At 51.5% G+C, this 20,963-nt stretch overlaps 1 protein-coding gene across 1 annotated transcript in view; it reads right to left on the bottom strand.

The window, feature by feature from the left end:
- SLC6A5 (solute carrier family 6 member 5) overlaps nt 1-20,963 on the bottom strand; it is a 51,148-nt gene that overhangs the window by 15,399 nt on the left and 14,786 nt on the right. The window contains exons 6-10 of the mRNA XM_032881210.1: nt 20,375-20,516; nt 17,237-17,369; nt 9,448-9,582; nt 7,636-7,739; nt 4,627-4,751 (exon numbers count right to left, since the gene is read on the bottom strand). Of these exons, the coding sequence (XP_032737101.1) occupies nt 4,627-4,751; nt 7,636-7,739; nt 9,448-9,582; nt 17,237-17,369; nt 20,375-20,516 (639 nt within the window). The remainder of the gene's footprint in view (nt 1-4,626; nt 4,752-7,635; nt 7,740-9,447; nt 9,583-17,236; nt 17,370-20,374; nt 20,517-20,963) is intronic.

The raw sequence follows: 20,963 nt of genomic DNA, 5'->3' as shown, positions 1-20,963 counted from the left end.
TGCCCAGAATGACATCATTCCCTCCCTATTTGCTTCTCCTGGAGAAGCTTTTTGCATAAATCATGAATCCATCAATCGCTCTTATTATCTTGCCCTATAAAGGCTTGGTAAAGATGGGGCTACATCAATCCACCGGTAATCAGTTAGGGAGAGGGGGCTGAGAGACACAGCATGAGGGTAAAGAGTGTCTGGGCTCTCATGGTCAGACAGATCCGGGTCCAAATTCAGACTCCATGACTTACAGGCTATGCAACCCTAGACGAGTCATTTCGTTTCTATAAGGCTCAATTTTGCCCATCTGCAAAATGGGAAGAGCAATAGTCCCCCACAGGGTGTTTATGGGGAACAAATAAGGGAGCCCAGGCAGAGCATGAGACCAGTGCCTCGCACATCTGGACCACTCACAGAATATTCACTTTTATTAGGAGCGGACAGTGAACTTGGACACGAGCTTCAGGGTCTTCTACAAATCCCACAAGCAGTCTTGGCGGAGGATGTCTAAGGGGCCGTTTCTCCGCCCTCACCGAGCCTGCCAGCCGTTCCTACCTGCCTCACAGACTCACTGGGAGATCACTGGGACCCACCATGGCCAAAGACCCAGCAGTTACGCATTTCCTTGTACACAGAAAACTAAATGATAAGGGGCAGAGACAAGAGAATACCGGGCTAACCCGCAGCCAGCACATGCCTGGAAACCAGATTATCACAGCACCTAGAGTTTTTATAACTCGAGCATAGCAGCACTTTTTTTTTTTTTTTTTTAAGATTTTGCTTATTTTTTGACAGAGACATAGGGAGAGAGGGAACAGAAGAAGGCGGGTGGGAGAGGAAGAAGCAGGCTTCCCGCTGAGCAGGGAACCTGATTCGGGACTCTATCCCAGGAGCCCGGTGCAGGGCTCAATCCCAGGACCCTGGGATCATGAACTGAGCCAAAGGCAGATGGTTAACGACTGAGCCACCCAGGTGCCCCAGAAGCACTTTTTTAAACTGGAATTTATCAGGTTGTTAGTTCTTAATGCTGCCAAGGGCCTTGGGGTATTTAAAATAGAAAGGCTTGAATGCCTAAGACAGCCCCGCTTTATGCGCTTGTCGACCAGACAGTACTGCCAGGCTCTGAGGGCCCCCTGCGTGAACCATTAAAGTCTGTATTAAAGTACAGTTCAAAACAGCTCTCAAACGCAGAACACTGAGGAAGCCAGCGCGGGGCTCTAGTGACAGTTGGGGCCATAAAGTGGATAAGAAGGTCCTGAAATGGCCACTACCGGAGCACCTCGTTGATTGCTTTAACAGGATTTGGCCCTTTGGGTTTTCCTGCTTTTTCGGGGAGGCAGGAAGTGATTTCAAAACACCCGGCCTTCTTCAATTACATCTGCCTCCCCAGAGCACCCAGGTGAAGGCATCGTTTCCAGCAAGGTCAGTTTGTCTAAGATGGCCGGGGAGTGGATTATTAAAATATATTTTTATGTTAGTTTGTACAACTCAGTTTGGTCTTTTGTTATGTTTTACTGGAAAAAGGGATTGACCGAGTCCCAGCAGAGCTTTCCCCAGATGAGGCCAGGATGTCCCACAGAGGCCGAGCCCCGTTTGTCTCCTCTCCCACTGGGAAGCAGAATTAAGTATAGCCCAAGGGCTGGTAGGCAAGCTCAAGACAGCTCCCGCTCCTCCCGGGCCTGCAAAACCAGCTCTGCCTCTCCCCAGCTGAGAGACTTGAGGTACGGCTGGCTGGTTCTCTCCGGATGAACATTTGCTTCTCTGAGACGTAGATATATGGATACAAATAAAGGGCTTCAGGCAATGCCTGGACCTGGCAAGGACCCAGGAAACAGAAATAATTCATACTCTTCTCCTGAGAGGGGATGAGAGAGCTTCTGCATGTCAGCAGCTTGGACAGGAGGTCTCTGGCATCCTGTCTCCCAGAGAACCACTCAAGACAGAACCAGGGCTCTGGTCAACGGGGGGCCTCACCATCCCGGCCCACTGTGGGAGGGCGCTCTGCTGTGAAGCCCGTGACAAAGGGAGGAGTTCTCAGAGAAGACACTGCCGGACTGCTGTGCTCTTGGAAGGAAGGGCTGGCATCCACGTGAGAGACACAGTTGGGTGGACGGGCAGTCCCTGTTTGAGAGTGTCCCTTCTCATCAGCAGGGTCTCTGAATGGTTAGGGACCCGGACCTGGAAACTCTGAATCCAACACGCACGTTTGTGTTCACGCACTGCGGTCTAACTCAGTCCTTCCGAGGGAGAAAGAGCATGTCTGCTGCCCGTACAGGTTCCGGGTGGATTTGGACTGTGAGTCTCAGCTCCACAGGCAGTAAGGAAGGTGGTTGGCAAGTGACCCTAAAGGTTGACTTCCCAGGGACACCGGGGTGGCTTAGTTGGTTAAGCTTGGGCTCAGGTCATGACCCCAGGGACATGGGACTGAGTCCCCTGTAGGGCTCCCTGCTTAGCAGGGAGTCTGCGTCTCCCTCTGCCTGCCCTACCCCCTGCTGGTATATACTTGACAAATAAATACATAAAATCCTTAAAAAAAAAAACACAACAAAACTTTGACTTCCCAGGAAGGTATTTTTCTGGACATGCCCCCTTTCCTATGCTCATCACAGAAGCAGAGGACAACCTGGTGTCATCACCAATCCTACCTGTGTCCCCCAAAAACCGACTGAAATTTGGAGAAAGGACACTGACAAAAATGCCTCCCCTGAGAAGAGAACCTGTTTTGGACTAAAGACCAAAACACAGTTACTGACATTGGGTCAGCAAACAGGTACTGATGGTCTGCGTGCCTGTGTTGCCCAGCGAGGAGGGAGTGGGGCTGGCATGGACCACAGACCCGCCCCATACCCCCGTCCCAGATTCTGTAGAGCCTCCATCGTCCCTGAGAACATCAGACATCTTGCAAGTCATGTCTAAGAATGTGTGTACACCCAGATGAACAGGGACAGCTGCTCCACAAGGTCTGACAGGAGGCCTCATGAGCCAGTGTCCCCTCCCCTGTCCCTGTGCTGGTGACAATGAGAAACCGCCACACACTAACACAAGGTGTTAGAACCTGTAGGAAGTGTTCTCCTCCCCGCTTAAATCAGAGAAAGTGAATAAAATCTGGAAAGGGGCCATCTCAGAAAGAAACACAGGCAATTGTCTTAGTCTTTCTTTGCAAAGAGAAAACAAAATCCTGTTCGGCTTTTAGTGACATGTGTCCCCAGATCTCTTTGCTGGGGCAGGAAGGAGCTCAGAAGAGTGAACTAAAGTGACCTCACATCTCAGGACTCCTCACCCCGACAACACGGCCACCGATTCCCAGGGAGCTAGGCTGTAATGTCCCAAAAGTGACAAACACCTCAGATCTGCTGGGAAGTGGGGCAGGACCTTCCTGCTCCAGCAACTCTGCTGGGAGGAAATGAGGACAGCTGGGGTGGCAGGGCACCCACGAAGACAGGGCCTTCTCTCCTCCTCTCACCCCCAAGCCGCCCCCTGGGAGTTGGGGGGGTGACATTCTATTGAAACGCCAGTTAAATGCAGTGCTGCAGAACCAACATCCCTCGGGGTTTAACACTCTTTCCAGGGAGAGGTAATTACCCCCCTGCAAGGTGCCAGTTCTTAACTCTTTGAGGCCCACTGCGCACCGCACTGGCAGCACTGCTGGAGCCATAATTAATTACCCCTGAGGGGCCAGCCGAGAGCCAGCAGCCCACCAAGAAGGTGACATTTCCAGGACTTTGCTCCCTCCCTGGCTGGCATCTGAGCCATCATCTGAGAACGGCAGTGAGCTCCTCCAACAAAGGCAATGGCACAGAGAAGCTGCCCACAGGGACACACTGAGGACGGCCACGTCCCCACACATCCCTGGCCCGGTCCTGACACTGAGGTGTCCCATAAACATCTGATTAGAGCATGATCATAATAACAGGCGACGGGCACAGTGAAATCTGTTTATCACAGAAACCTAGTAAACACCCCAGACCTCGTGCAGTAAGACTGGGTAGAAATAAGAAAGAGTTAAATAAAACCATCCAGCACCTCCTACAAAAGGCTGTGCAAGACATACAGACCAAGTGAGATAAAAAGGAAAGCTCCCTACAAACTCGAAAGTTCCATACAAATGTCAGCCACTAATATAGCGACCATTTGGGTAGAAAGTAAACATTGTACTTTCTAACTAAGCAGAAGGTCCTGAAAGTACGTTTGAGCTAATCATTAGGCCGAAAGCACTTTGTCAGGAAAAGGCTGCTCGGAAGTTAGTGCTCCTGCCCAGCATGGAACTGGGTTTGTCCAGGGCTCTCTGCAAGGACAGCAGCCTGCAGCAGGCGGGGCCCACACCAGCTCCAGGGGCACTAGGTCGCCTGAAGTTTAGGGCCCTACCTGCCCTTAACAGGTGCAACAGATGTAGAGCTTACTTATTCGGGGTGGAGCTGACTTAAGAGAAGAAACGGAAGAAACGGAAGACAGAGGAGAGGAAAGGGAAGCAGGAATGCGGCTTTTACAGCAACCCCTTTGGTGAGCCACCAGTCAGCTCTAGCCCTGCCTGGAGTCTCTCAACAAAGGGACCCCGGGCTGTCCCACTGTCCCTTCTATTCCAGAAGGCAAGCTTCCCAAGAGAGCACAGGTCAGGAGCTCAGGAGGTGACCTTACCTTGGTCCGCCACGTTCTCAATGTTGACCTTGCGTTCATTGGCCATGAAGCCGATCACCGAGAAAATGACGAAGCCGGCAAAGATGCTGGTGGCACTGTTGGTGCAGGTTACAATGAGAGTGTCCCTGAGGGGGAGGAGACGAGAGTGTGCCATTAGCTGTGCTTTGTGAGTTGGAAGGGACAAGGGGAAGGACACATAAATCCATGCCCGTGTGTTCTTACGCACACATGTTGGTGAGTCCATGTTTGCTTCTACACATTTTCACGGTCCTGATCAAAGACCCCCGGGGGTCGATTTTCTAAGCACCGAAAGGCTCAAAAACATTTCTCCAACTGCCCTGTTCCTGGGCCTCTTGATCCGAGCTCAAGCCCCAGGCACTCTAGAGCCCGGGCTCCTGACCTCCAAGGGGCAGAGGCAGGACTGCCCATCAGAGCAGAGACAGAGAGGATGGAGCCTTTCAAGGACACCAGGACAGGAATCATATATGAGAGAAGAGAAGGCGGTGGGACCATGAACGGCTACCAGGGTTTGAGGACAGCCTGGCTTTGGAGCACCCAGAACCCCGGGGGGTGAGGCAGGGGAGACCAGCCCTCTGCCTTCACCCAGGTGCCCTCTACTGGTAATATGGCTGCGGTTTCCCAGCTGGCTGGCCGGCCACCCTAGACTGGAAAGAGAGGTCAAGCCAGATGGAGCCTCAGAGAGGATTCAAACCCTGATCCTCCCCCTGTTGGTGGTAGAAGCTGGAGCAAGTCACTGCTTTCCACATGATTTTAAATGGTGGCACTGACCCCACCTTTCTCACAGGTTGCTGTGCACAGAGCCTGGCCCAGAGCAACTGCTTGGTGAACAACCCACCTTGTCTGACCCCTTAGTTTACTGATGAGGAAACAGAGGTACAGGAGCAGGGAATGGGCTCATTCACGGTGGGTCAGAATTTGAATCCAGACTCCCTGTCCAGGTCTAATATACTGGACTTGGACTGCATTCAGACGGGTTCTGGGGTCACACATTAACAAGCAGCTGTGACCAGCAAGGTTCACACACCTTAGCTGGCATTCTAGCTATTACAGGTTGAATTGTGTGCCCCCAAATTTCTGTGTTGAGGTTCTAACCCCCAGTTCCTCAGAAGGTGACTGTGTTTGGAGACAAGGTGTTTACACAGGGAATTAAGCTAGAAGGACATCATCGGGGTAGGATGGCCTCCAGGGTGATCAGTGCCCTTGCAAAAGGAGGAGAAGAGGACACAGATACACACACAGAGGGAAGAGCACGTGAGGACGCAGGGAGGGGATGGCCCGATGAGCCAGAGAGAGAGAGGCCTCAGAAGAAATCAACCCCGCCAAACCCGTAATCTGGGACTTCCGGTCTCCAGAACTGTGAGGAAAGGAAGGTCTGCTGTTTAGACCACATGCACTGTGGTCTTTGTTCCGCAGCCCTCGCAAGCTCATACACAGGCTTTCTCCAGCCTGGCCTCAGCCGAGCTCAGTCCAGGTTCCATCCAGCCTCATGTGCACACTCCTTCCTTCTGCTCCAGTGCTTGAACCAGCTCCCACCCACATCTCCATCAGGTTCGCACTCATGCCCCCTGCTGGCTGTTCCCACCACGTACCATACACTCCCACCTCCCCTGCACCCGCTGGAACGTGGCCCAGCAGGGATCTCACCTGTCTGGAGCCATCCCAGCTCAGATGACCAGCTTAGTCAAGTCATCCCGACCTGCAGCTCAGGTCACAGCTGCACTTAATCTGTTCCTCTTGGTTCACAAAATAGCTCATACATTATTAGAAAATGATAATAATAACAATAATGGCAGCTACCATTTATTGAGTACCTACTAGGTGTGAAATACTGCTGTGCAAACTTTGCGTACATCAGCTCTCACCTCTCCACGAGATACTACCATCTGCATTTTACAGACGAGAGGAAAGAGGCTCTGAGAAGTGCAGTATCTTGCCCACGTCTCAAGTTTTAGTAAATGGTGAAGTTATAATCCAAATCCAAGTCCATCTGACTCTGGGCACTCCTTCTCTTTTCATTTTACCCTCCCTCCCTTCCTTCCTTTTTCTATTTCTTTCTTTCCCTTCCTTCTTTTCTTCTTTCCCTTACTTCCTTCCATTCCTCCCTTCTCTCCCTCCTTCCCTCCTTTCCTTCCTCCCTCCCTCCTCCTCTCCCTTCCTACTTTAAATCAGCTCTCCAGGAGAACAGACCTTATTTTCTATTGTTTGCTGGATGTGTTTAACTTTCAGATGTCACCTCCTCCAGGAGCTGTCCAGGCTCTCCCAGGTGGAGGTCTTTGGGGTTGCAGAGCCCTTGGTCTAATATCACACCATCCAAATGTTCTCACTCTCACCACATTTCAGGATCTCCCGAGGATCCCGTCTGGATATGTAGACCCCTGGACCCACCCCACCTCCAGACACTCTCATTAACAGATCTGGGTGGGGACACAGGTTCCACATTGTTTCTTCAGCTTTACTGAAGTATGACAACGGATACAAACAGTAATATAGTTCAAGCGTACAGCCTGATGATTTGATGCACATATACATCATGAAAGGGACCCCGCCACACCTGCTGACATTTCCATTACTTAACATATGCATCAACAGAGTTTTCTTTCACTGTACCTTGCTGCCTTCCTTACAGGGGCCTCTGGAAAAACATTTGTCAAGTGACAGTGACCACACTCCATCTGGGACTACCACCTGATCATCTCCATAGCCCAGGACAGAGCGGGCAGCAGGGCAACGTCTGGAGAGCCTCAGCTCCATCCCATAAACAGCCCCGGAGCCATGTGTCGGACACAGCCCTGCAGGTTGGGGTCCAGGCCACCAGAAGCCAACAGCGAGGCCTTTGCGGGTGGTTTCCCCTCTGGCAGAGGAAGCCCTCTGGCTTTGCTTCAGGCTAAGTGTGAGGATGTGGCCTTAGGAGTCTGCGACTCAGTCCCTGGTCTGTCCCCGCTCTCATCCCACTCACCTGCTGCTCGGCCCTCCAGCGGCCCCACATACCTGTAGCAGTTGTTGTGGAATTTGTTGTAGGAAGAGAGAGTGATCAGGCCTCCCCACGCAGCAGACAAAGAAAAGAAGATCTGAGTGGCAGCATCCTTCCAGACCTGGGAGGCCAAAGGGGAGAAGATCCAAGGTCAGGAGGAGGCTGGCCCAGGGGAGGGGAGTCTCTCCTGCCCAGTGCCACGTCCCCTCCCTGGCGGAGAGGTAGTCAGGAGAGAGAGGACATTGGCACCGCCATGCATCGTTTGTGCTGGAAGCCAAAAAGGCGGGAAATTACCTGGGAGACTGTAAGCAAAAGAGAGGAACTCAAACCACACACACATTTCATGCTTCTATGTCCTGCCACAGATAAAGCTGAGCAGAAGGGGAGAGCCCTTTTTTCCGCTACATACACTCTCCAAAGACAGCTGCAACAGCCAAATGCAGTCATGGATACAAGATAAAGATCTGTTTAAGCTGACATTCTCACAGACGTCCCCCGCTATTAGAAATGTGAAGTCCTACAGCTCCTCCACTTAGCAAAACCACCTGTGCCGAAGCCCAGTGGATCTTACAGCCACATCCTCCTTGAACCTGGCCCACAATGCCTCCTGGTTCTCTCGGTGATTTCTCACCACTATCCTCATAAAACTCCAGAAGGACGCTCAGGAGTTAGCACTGGAGACTTACATGATTTGCCGAACAGACCTCCCACCATTTTTATAAATTAAATCCAGTTTTAAAATTGCACTTCTAATACGCAAAGAGAAAGTTCAAGTGAGTGCTGTGTGCTGGTGAGTCTGTGCCTACCCCAACATCCATTCTCCCATACTCCTTAGTAACAAAGCCATGGTTTTCCTTAAAGCCCCAACATCTGGCCCAAGGAGACTGCCTCCCAGCATCAAGGGCAAGTGCAGCTAGGAGGGGATAATCCCATGACTTTGTTTCTGAGCAATGATGTGAAAATTAAGTGTAATGCGGGACTTCTAGGGTTCTCCTTCTTTAAAGAGAGGGAGGGTACCTGTTTCCATTCCTTTCCTCACCCCTTTGTGCTACCTGGAATGCTGCTATGATGGCAGGATTTCCGGCAGCCATAAGAGAAGTGAGTGATTGAGAATGGGAAGACGGGAGCCTGGGACACTGCGGAGCCCTCACTATGTGGAGTACCTCACTATGTGCCCCGGGGCCACTTCAGTGCATAGGAGGGAGGTAAACTCTTATTCGCACTGTCATCATCTGGGGGTTTTCTGCTAGGTGGAGTCAAACCCATCCAAGCTATGGCTGTGCATTCTTAACGTATCTCTATAAAAGTGAGTCTCTAAGGTGAGAAAATTCACTTATTAAAGAACCCCCTCCTTGGGAGGTTTGGGGGCTGGGGATTGTTGCCCGCACAGATAGGCAAAGAGGAAGTACAAGCGTGCGCTCGCCCCGTGTCCGTGTGTCATAAGTCTGCAAATGCGTCCACGCCCTTTCAGGGATAATTGTCATGGTTTTTGCTGCCACTGTCCACCCAGCAGAAGTCCATTCCCAGCACGTGGTAATGAGTACCATAGGAGTGGTGTGAGGGGCCCGATGCTGTGAATAAGGGGAGGGCGTTCTTCATTCCAGACCGCACAGCAGCCCCGGAGGGAGGACCGCGATGGAGGACAACTGCTCCAGGGGACAGAACACCCCCTGCTGCCCACTTCTCATGAAAGAGCTCCCGAGCACACCACGGCCCAAGGCTATCAGGACCTTTGAAAAGCTAGCAGTGAGCTATGCTGCAGGAGGAAGTCTGTCCCCTCTCGTCCAGCTGTCCCAGAGCGGGGTTTGTAAACGAAAGCATAAGCCCACCGTGGCGTCCGTGAGTTTCTCCCACTTCGGTGTGATGAAGTACCAGATCCCAGCGCCAGCTCCGGGCAGGGTGACCCCGCGGATGAGGAGGATCACGAGCACGACATACGGGAACGTGGCCGTGAAGTACACCACCTGAAAGAACCATCCGAAAGGGAGGCTGGGAGGAGCCGAGCCGCGGGCTGTGGCCACGCTGCAGGGCCATCGACAGAGGGCGACTGGACCCACGAGCCTGGAGGTGAGGCTGCCAGGGTGGTTCCCCCAGACTCTGCCAAGGCTGGGGGCACGAGGCAGGCCCGGGGACCCAAGAGCAGGGAGAACCAGAAACAAAGTCTGTGTGGCGACACCCAGGACTGTGGGAATGTGGGGTGCAGTGCGGAAGGCTGGGGCCACCTCGCACCACCCAACCCAGCAGCCAAGGTAGCTCCCTGAGGAACTACCCAGGGAGGAAAGCAACGTGCCTACCTCCTCCCCAACTCCGACCCCACCCTCTGCTTGAGACCCCCAAATCCACCATGAGAGACGGATCTTCCAGCTCAAGCTTTCCATCCTTGTGTATACAGACACCTTAAGGGAGGCAGCCTGGCCAGGAGCAAAGAGCAGGATCTTGGAAACATTTAAGTTTAGGGCCACCTGGGTGGCTCAGGTGGTTAAGAGTCCAAATCTTGATTTTGGCTCAGATCATGGTCTCAGGGTAGTGGGATCGAGCTCTGTGTTGGGCTCCATGCTCTGCCGGGAGCCTGCTTGAGATTCTGTCTTCCTCTCCCTCTTATTATTATCTTTAATAATAATAATGATGATGATGATGATAACAATAGTAAAAGGAAGATTTAAGTTCAAATGAAACCACACATCTGGCCCTGAGTAGCTGTGAGACCTTTGATAAGCTAATAAGTTCTCTGAATCTGCGTCTGCCTCTGTAAACTGGGCACAAGGACACTGTTCTTAAAAAAAGAATTGTGTGGATTAATAAGCCACTGGCATAGCCTGATTTGTAACAGATGGTCATTCAGTGCAGTTAAGTTCCACAAGCCTGCTAAGAGCTGGATGCTGTACCAGGTGTCAGATGCATTAGGAAGGAGGGATTCAGGACCTAGAGAACCCAGAGATGTCTGCTTAATGGGCCACGCCATTGCACCCAGGACATTATGAAGTCCAGGGGGGCATTGTACAACCCAACCTGAGAGTTTGCTGAAAGATTCACGGAGATGACACCTGAGCCAGATCTAGAGACCAAGGACAACTTAAGGGAGGCAACGGGAGGTGGGAGGTGGAGGAGGAAAGTGGGCAAGGCAGACATGTGAGGGCAAAGGTCTGATGACCCATAGGAGGGCATGGCGTGGAGGCTAAGAGTGATGGGGGTCCCTGGGGGCATGGGCATTTTCAGTGGGAAATAGGGAGCTACTGCAACAACTTGGGCACACCGTGAGAGGCCCTGAATGCCAGTCGAAGGATGCTCCTGGATTCTGGATTCGGGATGCTCCTGGATTCCCTCCTGGGAGGGACCAGAGTCAAGAAACATTTGGGAAGTAACATCAGCAGAACTTGGGAACTGTGGTTGGATGAGACTTACCTGTCTACCAAACATCTGGGTAAAAGCAAGATCTTGGGATCAGGATCCCATTCTGCAAGCCTGAGTTCAAATCCTAGCCCCATCCCTTACAAACTGGGCCACTTGGGAAATGACTTAACTTCTGTGAGATTCAGTGTCCATACCTGCAAAGTGGTGGTAATGACAGCGTATTCCTCATGGGACTCTTGGAGGAGTTCCCTGGGACAGGTCACACAAAATGGGACAGATCTGGGGATACTGGCACCAGAAGAGCCATGTTAGTCTTGCCCGGGATTCCCCAGCCCTGAATTTGGTAATTCATAAGCCATTTGAGTCCCAAAGGTCCAACCAAAAACTTTGTAGGGATGAGGCTGAGCTCCCCCCCAAACCCTCCCTGATCCTTGAGGTGGGCAAGCACTGAAGGCTCAGGGCTATGCATTCCCACATCCCCAGCCTCAGTCTCCCCTCTGGGGGCACCTGGAACACCTGTCCCCTGGGAGGGAGACACAGATGCCACCACACACTAGATATACAGACCCCAGGGCCTGGCAGGGGGCTCCAGAATGGCCAGGACTGGCAGGCACTGGGTTTTCAGGGGACCGGGATGGAGTCAGGGACTTGCAAAGGTGGGCTGAGGGAAGGTTAGGATCGAGACTAAGGTAGAACTGTTGGGGTCATTTCATTAAGCATTTGGGTATATTGTAAACTTCATGAAGACGCTTGCCCTTGCATAGCTGACATTCCAACTAGGGAGACAGACAGCCAGGAGTCGTCCTAACCATATTATTTGGCATGTTGGAGGGTAATGAGTGCACTGGGAAACAGAGAAAACAGAGCAGGGTAAAGAGGGGTGGGAAGCTGGGGTGGGCGGTTGGGAAGATGGCCATGTTGAAATGGGCAGGCGGGGAAGGCCTCATTAAGAAATCGGCCAAGACTTGAAGAAAGTAAAAGGCACCCAACTGTGTGTGAGTCTAGTAGAGGGAACTGCTGGAGTAAAAGGCCCTAAGGAGGGAGTGTTCCTGACTCGTAGTAACAGCAAGAAGGAGTCCAGGGTGGTTGGTGGGAGCACAGGTAGGAGAGGAACTCAGAGACGTGGGGGTGTGGAGAGGGGACTGATCGTGTCCAGCTGTGGGGGCCTTTCCTGTGGGATACAGGGAGCTGCTGCAGCCATTGGGCGGCCGGGTCACAGGATCTGACATTTCAGCTGGTTGGGCTCCTCCAGGGCCGGGGTGGCACCGGGGGGATGTGGTGGGTAACACTGCAGGGGTGCAAAGGAGGCACAGGGACAGAAGTTAGGAGGCCAGGCTGTACTCCTGGCAAGGGCCAGTGACACCTCTAACAGGGATATGCTTTTGCTGAAAGAGCTACAGGATTTCCTGATGATTCAATGTGGAATGAGAGAGAGAAAGATGGGTTGGGGGGAGTCCGGGATCGGCCTCAGCAGCTGAAAGGGTAGACTCCCCACTGCACCAGGCTGCCAGTTAAGGAAACAGGAGGGGCTATTTTCTTCCTGTAAACCCCATCTACCATCAAGGTCAAGACTTTCCTTTTGGCTACAGAGCAGGGACTGGCGGGGCTCCCTTCTCTGCACTGCTACCACCACCGGTCAGGGGGTCTCTGCGGCTCCCTGCCTCCCTTCCTAGAGAATGTGATTACTAGGGGCTGTGGGGAAAGGCAGCCCCCATCCTCCCCATCCCACCAATCCTGCCTCTCCCCTGAAGCGAAGCCCTTCAGCACACACACGCTGTGAAACCCAAAGGCATTTGACATCTTGGAAAAAAATCACTGCCCCAGAACAGCCCCGGGCTGCCCTCCCCACTGTGGGATGGAACTGGGAGGAGGAGATCCTGGCAGACTGACCTCCCCACCCCAGCAAGACAGTAGGGCAGGCGACAACAGAGGAATATCCTCTTCATCTCCTGACCCTGGGGGCTTGCAGGAAGTAAGGATGGGGAGAGGCAAGGAAGAAGAGGTGACCCGGGCAGCAGGGGCCGGCAGAAGAAAACCACCAGAATGGCACCAGTCTACCGAGCTGAAACACCTGTTATCTGCCTATCGGGGAGCCTGCGTGCACACAGCCATTTCTGCAGCTCCCTCTATGGGTCAGCTGTGAGTAGTCCCATTTTGCAGAAGATAATAAGACTCCAATTACGCATGTCACAAGAGGCTAAACATCTCACTCAGGGTCTCCCAGTTGAAGCGAAGATCCAAACCTAAAGCTTTCCGATTCCAAAGCCTCTGTTCTTCTCAGCAGGGCCACTCTGCTGGCCACGTGATCAGAAATGGGTGGGCAGAGCTGGGACTGAGGGGCGGCCAGTGCAGCACTAAGGGTGCGACACTGAAGGAGGTACTCACTCTCAGAGCTGACCACACGCGTGCAGGAGCCTGAGAAGAGTGTCTCCTGAAATCTTGCTATCCCAGGCACTGTTGGTGCCATAGCGCTCAGGCAGTGGGGGTCCTGAGCTCAAACACGCCGCAAGCTGACCTTCAGGCGGTCTGCTGGTCACCCCTGGCCCTGGAATTCTAGCTGCTCAAAGGGAGCTGGAGGTCTCACAGGAAGCAACAAGCCATTCTTGTCTCTGAGGGTCCCCCATAAGAGGAACTGAGCTCATCTTGCTGCAGGAGAAGGTGGACATCTCTTTTGCTTAGAAATGGCAGTCTGGGGCACCTGGGCAGCTTGGTCGGTTGGGCAGCTGCCTTTGGCTTGGGTGGTGATTCCGGGGTCCTGGACTGAGTCCGATGTCAGACTTTCTGCTCAGCGAGGAGTCTGCTTCCCCTCTCCCTCTGCCTGCCACTCTCTGTGCTTGTGCTTTCTCTGTCACTATCTAAGTAAATAAATAAATAAATAAAATCTTAAAGAGAGAGAGAGGGAGAGGGAGAGAGAGAAATGGCAGTCTGGCAGTCTTCGCGGGATTTCAATTACAAAGGAGCCCGTCAGAACCAGAAGCTTCAGCCAAGCATTCACCGTGGCTTTCAAACAATGCTCTGTGCGTGATCAGTGTGTGCACACCCCGGGGCAAGATAACAAATTGGGATTCATTAGTTCTGGTGGCATTCCTCATAAAAAAAAAAAAAAAAAAAAAAAAAAAAAGATCATCGATCCTTAGTTGGCAACCGTTCTCAAAGAAGCAGAATGAGAAGTTAGCAGATCTAAAAGAAAAGCTTACCAGCCCAGGGCTCCAAAAATTTCCCAGACCAGAAAGCCTGTAAAATCCAGCACCACGGATTAACTCCCAAACCAACAGAAAGAATGAGCTTTAACATTGTCCTAAAAAATCCTGGGTTAGGGGCGCCTGGGTGGCTCATTGGATCAAAGCCTCTGCTTTTTGGCTCAGGTCATGGTCTCAGGGTCCTGGGATCGAGCCCCGCATCAGGCTCCCTGCCGAGCAGAGAGCCTGCTTCTCTTCCCCTCTCGGCAGGGAGTCTGCTTCTCTTCCCCTCTCTCTGCCTGCCTCTCTGCCTACTTGTGACCTCTGTCTGTCAAATAAATAAATAAATAAAATCTTAAAAAAAAATCATGGGCTAATAAAGCTCAGAGGGCCTTAGAGAACATTCATTCTAAGCCTTGAGTTTGCAGATGTGGAAAGTAAGTCCCCAGTGCTTCCTGGGACTTGCCCCCCTGCCAACGACAGCTGGTGGTGGCGGAGATAGGGTAGGGAGGCCAGGGTGCTGGCTCCCAGTGCGGGGACTTTCCTCCCCACTGTGCAAACAACGACTCCACAGTTCTGCAGGCCCATCTCTTCCTAACAGCCCCTCCTGGGGAAAGGATGTCATGGCCTGGGAAGAGTCCAGGCTTTAAAGGGAAATACCTTAGGTTTCAGATCCCACCATGGCCACTTAAAAGCTGTGTGGCCTCAGGCAATTTACTTGGCCTTGAAGCACCTCACCTTCTCTATCTATAAAATGGGAGCAAATGTCCTTACTCAGCGGGCCGTTGTGTGGATGACTAAACTGATGCACGCGCCGCAGTTAGCACAGGGCCAGGCACCTGGTGCTCAACAAAGCTCCCTTCCTCTCCCCGTTTCCCCACCAGAGCCGCGGCTTTCAGGATGTCAGAGTGGCGCGGTGCCCACCCATTACATCAGTCGTTCATCGTCACAAAAATGAGAAAAGCCAATGCTAGTGAAGAACCAACCATATGCTGGGGATTATATGTGGCCGATCTCATTAATCCCTATAACGATCCTATGTGATACATACCATTACCCCCAATTACAGATGCAGAAACTGAGGCTCTGTGGGTCAAATGATTCATCCAAAGTTACACAGTGAGAAAGTGATAAAGGCAGGATTTCAACTCAGGTTGCTCCAACTCTAGAGCCAGCAGGCCATCCTTCCCCAGGTCACCAACAGGACCACTGCTCTCCCTCCTTACCTACCACCTCCTCTCTGGCAGTCCCCACCTCACCTATCCCGCTAGAGACCTCTCTGGCCATGTCAATCACGGTCAAGGTTGCCCTGTCTCTATATCGAGTTGTAAGGGACAGTCCCAACAGTAAGATTTTCTTTGTGCAAATACTTGGCCTCTCTTGCTAAGCAAGCACTTGGCTGGGATCCAAGCCACAGAAGGCAAGGAGTTCAGGAACCTCAGGACACGTGGGCCATTGATGTAAGGGTCATCTCAACATTTCCCCGATTTTCCTGCTGCCTTAGGCAATCTAGTCTTAACCACTTATTCAGAGCCAGCAGGCTCCTCGGGGGTCATGTGATCCCAGCTCTCATTTTACAGAAGGGGAAACTGAGGTCAGAGAGGAAAACTAAGATCAGCTCCCCCAGCAAGTGTTCAGACAGAACGACGTTACAGCTCCAGCATCTCAGACACCCCCAGCCTGACTGCCTTTACTTTAGAAATGGGGAAGCCGAAGACTTCCGCAAGAGATAAAGGAAAATTTGCTTTTCGTTGTAGCAGAGAAACAAATATAAGCTAAGAGCAAACCAGAAGCTAAGCCAGGCTTCACGGCCCAGGTAGAGATGTCCCCACACAGCAAAGCCCGTGGGAAGCCCTGGACTAGAACCCAGCTCCTCACCCCCAGTCTGCTTCTCCCCCAACCTTATGTGATTTGAGGTGCAGGCCCTGCCTCTTGCAATCCCGACCACACTGCTGGAGCCCACAGCTCGAGTCCCTGTGGCTGCAGATTACAGGGCAAGCAGCAGAAAGAGCTGTTATCCAAAGGCACCTATGGGCACGGCCATGGGCCCAGGGAGAGGACAGACTCAGCTCTGCGCTGATGGGTGCCAGGTCTGGGCACCTGGCGGGGGGTTATGAAGCCCACCTGGGAGGTAGGAGGAAGAGCTTAAGACCCTGACACCTAGACCAAATCAACCCCACAACCTCTGGTCTGAGCCCACCACTGCCACACTCATTCCTTGGGCCTGAAAGACATCTTGGGTTTCATCCGGAGCCACCCTTAGGATGATCAAATAATATTATCAAGTGACCGGTTAACTGTTTAACAGATTTGTTTGTTTGTTTTTTCTAAAGCAGCAAGAAGATGAGGGGAAACAGTGTGACCCTTACAAGAATGTCCGGTGTGTCTTGGGGTTTCCCAGACTCCTTGCCTTCTGTGCCTTAGAACTGAGCCTGGGGTGGGAATTCCAACCTCTCCAAAGGGCCGGCCAAGGGACAGACAGAGTGGCCCAGTCTTTACTCAACAAAAATCCCACTGGCAGAGTTGTCGCCATGTCATGCTTTGGGCACATGAAGTGGAAGAGTGTTTGGCTGTGGGGGTTGCAAAAGGGCATGAGACGTCCAGAACATGGTGGTGGGCGTGATGAGAAGGAATCCACTCTACAATTCTGGTCTTTCTCCCGCTTCTCAGCAGAAGCACTAACTGACCAGGCAGCCACACCAAGAAGCGAAAAGCCAGTAGCACTTATTCTAGAGTTAGGGAGAGTGACTGAATCATGGGACACGGGTCCCATCTGCTGAACGAAGTGGCAGCCCCCAACAGGAGAGGAAGGTGATGAATCAGGACCCACACCATCCCTTGGGAGCTCTGTGTGCATTTGTCTCATTTGGTCCTCAAAACAGCCCTGAAAGAAAGGTGTTATTATCCCATTTTCCAGATGGGAGTGAAGTCCCTTGCCCAAGGTCCTAGAGCTACTTAGGGCCCGAGTCAGAATTACGCCCATGTATCCTGACTCTCTTGCCAGGGCTCTCTTGTGGCTTCATGATACAACCATGCCTGGGAGTCCCAGAGATATATATATTTTTTTAAGATAAATACAAGTTCTTACTTTTCCTGAAGTCTTGATTCCTTTAGCCAGGGACGCATACACAATCACCCAGGCCAGGAAGAGGCAGAAGGCCAGTGGCCACCTGATCTCCCCAGGATATTCAATCCCTGCAGAAATCTTCAGCACAAAGTACCTAAAAATAGGAAAGAGAGAGCAAGGAGGGGAATGAGGAGGGAGGGAGGTGACAGTCTGCAGGCTTTCATCTCCCAGCAAAGCCAGGAGCCTTGGATAAACCCCCGCCCTCCTCACCCTGCCAGTTACGGACCTAACGAGATCAGGGTAAGGAATGCTCTGATCTGGGTTCGAGCCCACGGCTGTCTGCAAAAAGGCCAGCTAGATGTCCCTGGTTCCCAGTTACAGGCTGGGAAGCCTCTCATGGCCCTGGGCAGCCTCCGAACAAGGCTAAGTCAGCTCCATTGGCATCCGGAGCTGCCCCAGGACAGGTGTGACAAGTCCAATGGCATTGGGGATCCTGGCCCAGCCTGCCCACAGGCACTCCCGAGGCTGAGGTCTTTCTGTAAGGACACACCACTAACAGACACCCTGAACCATCAGGGATGATTTTTGTGTATTTTCTGTAGTGTTCTACTCTTTTAAGAGGCTGCATTCCAATTGCATTTGTATAATTTTAAATGTAAAAGAGTCACGAGGCTCAGTGACCAAAACTGCTGCTCTGTAGTTAGTTCAGTTGCGCTGGGCGCTGGCCAAGCCTGGCTGAAATGGAAAAGCTGGGCCGGCTGGCTCTTACCCAAGGAATGCAAAGACCGAGAACATGTGAACAGAAAGGGGCTGCTGGTCATCCGTGTATCTGCTCGAGAAGCCGTGGCCGGCCTGGCAGCCCCCACATCCCTAGCAGTAGCTTGTAGCCCGGCCGCCCTCCTGGGGACAGGAGGTAGTCATGGGGACACAGAGCGGTGACTCAGACAATCCTTTCAACTCTGCAATGACCAGCGCCGGGATTCTGGATGCAAGCACCACGCTGTAGCCTAGCATTTCTCTGCGACCTGAACAAAGGGCCAGCTAGAATCCAGACTCCACGGGACTGCAGAAACGTCAGCCCAGAATGTTCTGACCTGCAGAGGGACGCGAAGGTGGCACCACTCCTGGCCTGGCTGGCAACGGTGCCCTCCAGCCCGCCAGTGAGTGTGGACTCGGGAGGCCATTAATGAGCGCACAGCCTTGCGTTCTAGAACAACCACGCTCCTTTCTGTCTCAGCCCCTGCGGCAATCAGGGCTCAAGAGTGGAGTGAAAGTGGGCCGCCTGGGTTAAGTCAGTTAAACCTCTGCCGTCGACTCAAGTCATGAGCCCCGGGTTGGGCTCCCTGTTCCGTGGGGAGTCTGCCTCTCCCTCTCCCCTGCTCGTGCTCTATCTTTCATTCTCTCAAATACATAAATAAATAAAATCTTAAAAAAAAAAAACAAACAATTGAGTAAAAGTGACCAAGGGTGGAAGTGACGTGGGCCCCCAAACCTTAGGAACATTTCCCAAGCAGGAACATTTCCCAAGGCTCTCTACCGTGTCCCCACTCCCCTCATGGGCAAACCATTTAGGCAACAATTAATTCCACAGCATCTAGGCCATGCCAAGTACGCCACGCTTTAATAAGGGACTTCTCCAAAGGCTAATAACATTTCTTCTTGGAAATGAAGACTGGTCCCAGAGGATTAGTGAAGACCACCAAAAGCAGACTAGAATCATTCGAACCACATGGATTATGTGATCAGATTTTGTCTAATCACTAGGTCAAACTCAGCTTCCCACTACTAAGGGTGAATCAAGACCCACTATATCATCTTCACAAAGAATTATGTCATCATTCAGCCTAACTCCCCCTTTTGTCCTGTTCCATGTACCCTCGGCATGCATACAGGAGAGAAAACCTGGAATAGGAATTACTCACAATTGGGAGAATTACTGGGGATAGGAATGACCGCTTCTTACTATCTAAGTGAAGGCCACAAACCAGGGGTCCACTGACATGTGAATTTTATTTGGCTCCAGTGTTTTATCTGAATTAGTTTGCTAACATTTAAAATTGGAGAGACACATAAAAATTTGGATTTTATTTCCAACCTCTCATAAAATGGAAGCTCTAGGGTGACGGAAGTCACCTGGGTGACTCAGTCAATTAAGTCATGGTCCCAGGGCCAGGGTTAGGTCATGATCCCAGGGTCCTGGGATTGAGCCCCACATCAGGATCCTTGCTCAGCAGGAAGTCTGCTTCCCCCTCTCCCTCTGCTGCTCCCCTGCTTGTTCTCTCTTTCTCTCTCAAATAAATAAATAAAATCTTTAAAAAGTAAAATTAAAATAAAATAAAATGGAAGTTCTAGCAGCAGTGGCCCAACTTCCCACAAGACAGTGACCATTGGGAGCTCAGCAGGAACAGCCTCCCTCCCCCGTGGCAGACAGGCTCTCTAGTTTGCCATAGTCCCCACCATTCTCTATCATCTTGTTCATACTTCAAAACCTCCCTGCCAAGCCCCTGGCACGTCTGAGTTTATAACCTTGACATAAAGCTTAACTGAAGAACACTCCTTATTTACCCTTCAATGAACTCTTTCCACATTTATCTACCTTAAAAAATCATTCCATAAACTTTATGAAATCTTCCTAGAATGGCTGAGGATTTCCTCATATTCCTGAACCTCAATCCTCAAAGACCAGACAAAAATGGATGTAGAAAGTACAAAAGTAAGGCAAAACTGTTAAAAAAAAATTAGTTCTTCTTTAAACTAAGTCGTCGACGATGACTTGTTTTCTTACTTTTTGCCTCTCTTCCCTTCTGAAGTTCAGAGGAACTAAAAATAAAAACCCAACACCTAGTTCACTGAAGGTCTGCTTTGACCCCATCAGCTGAAGGTTTTGCAGTGTTCTGTCACGAACATCGGGAGTGACAGCACCGCCAGTTCTATTCCCAGAAGCGCACAGTCACCTCTGCTCTCCCAAACCACGACGACCAATAATCTTCTCTCAGAAGCCCAGTCAGGGAAGAAACCTTCCTTCTGGGTCACTCAAGTAGTAGGGAGGGTGCATAGGGAGGCAACCCACCCCTTGGGCCACCCACACCTCTAGATGACAACTTGAAAATTCATTCATCACTGGTTTCCCTTAGAAAGTTAAGAAAAAAAAAGTCTTACTTGAAATACTCTTCACTCCCACTGACAAATGTCTTATTGGCCTGGCTGGTGAAGTTAACCATTGTCAAGTTGGGATAGGCAGTCATGCAGAAAGTTGAGTTCTTGATCTGTATTTTGGGATGGTCGCTGATGACACAGGAATCTGTGTAAGAGAGCATGCAGCAGAAACACGGTGAGATCTGTACAGAAAACACATGCACATCTCTCTCTCTCTAGCAACTGGAAAACAAGAGCCGAAAATACTTGCCAAATATTGGAGAGTAACTTTGGGGAAGTGTTAACTGAGCACAGCCAGGTGCAGACGAACCCAAGTATTATGTGTTATTCAGCTGGAGCCCCCGGGACCCACAGCAGTACCTTGTGCTGATACCAAAGGCTGTTGTTTTCAGAGCACTCCCTATATGGCCAGAACTGTGCCAAGCATTCTGCACATGTTACTTCATTAATGTTCACAACAGCATAGAGGTAGATGCTATTGCCGCCTTTTTTTAAAGTGGGGGGCGGTGTACACCTTGGTGGTTAAGTGAGTTAAGTGTCTGACTCTTGATTTCAGCTCAGGTCCCCATCTCAGGGTCGTGGGACTGAGCCC

The sequence above is a fragment of the Lontra canadensis genome, unplaced genomic scaffold (assembly GCF_010015895.1).
Source record: "Lontra canadensis isolate GAN:19392208 unplaced genomic scaffold, GSC_riverotter_1.0 scaffold74, whole genome shotgun sequence".
NCBI lineage: Eukaryota > Metazoa > Chordata > Mammalia > Carnivora > Mustelidae > Lontra > Lontra canadensis.
The sequence above is the reverse complement of the archived record's forward strand: the minus strand, read 5'-3'. Positions and strand labels throughout refer to the sequence as shown.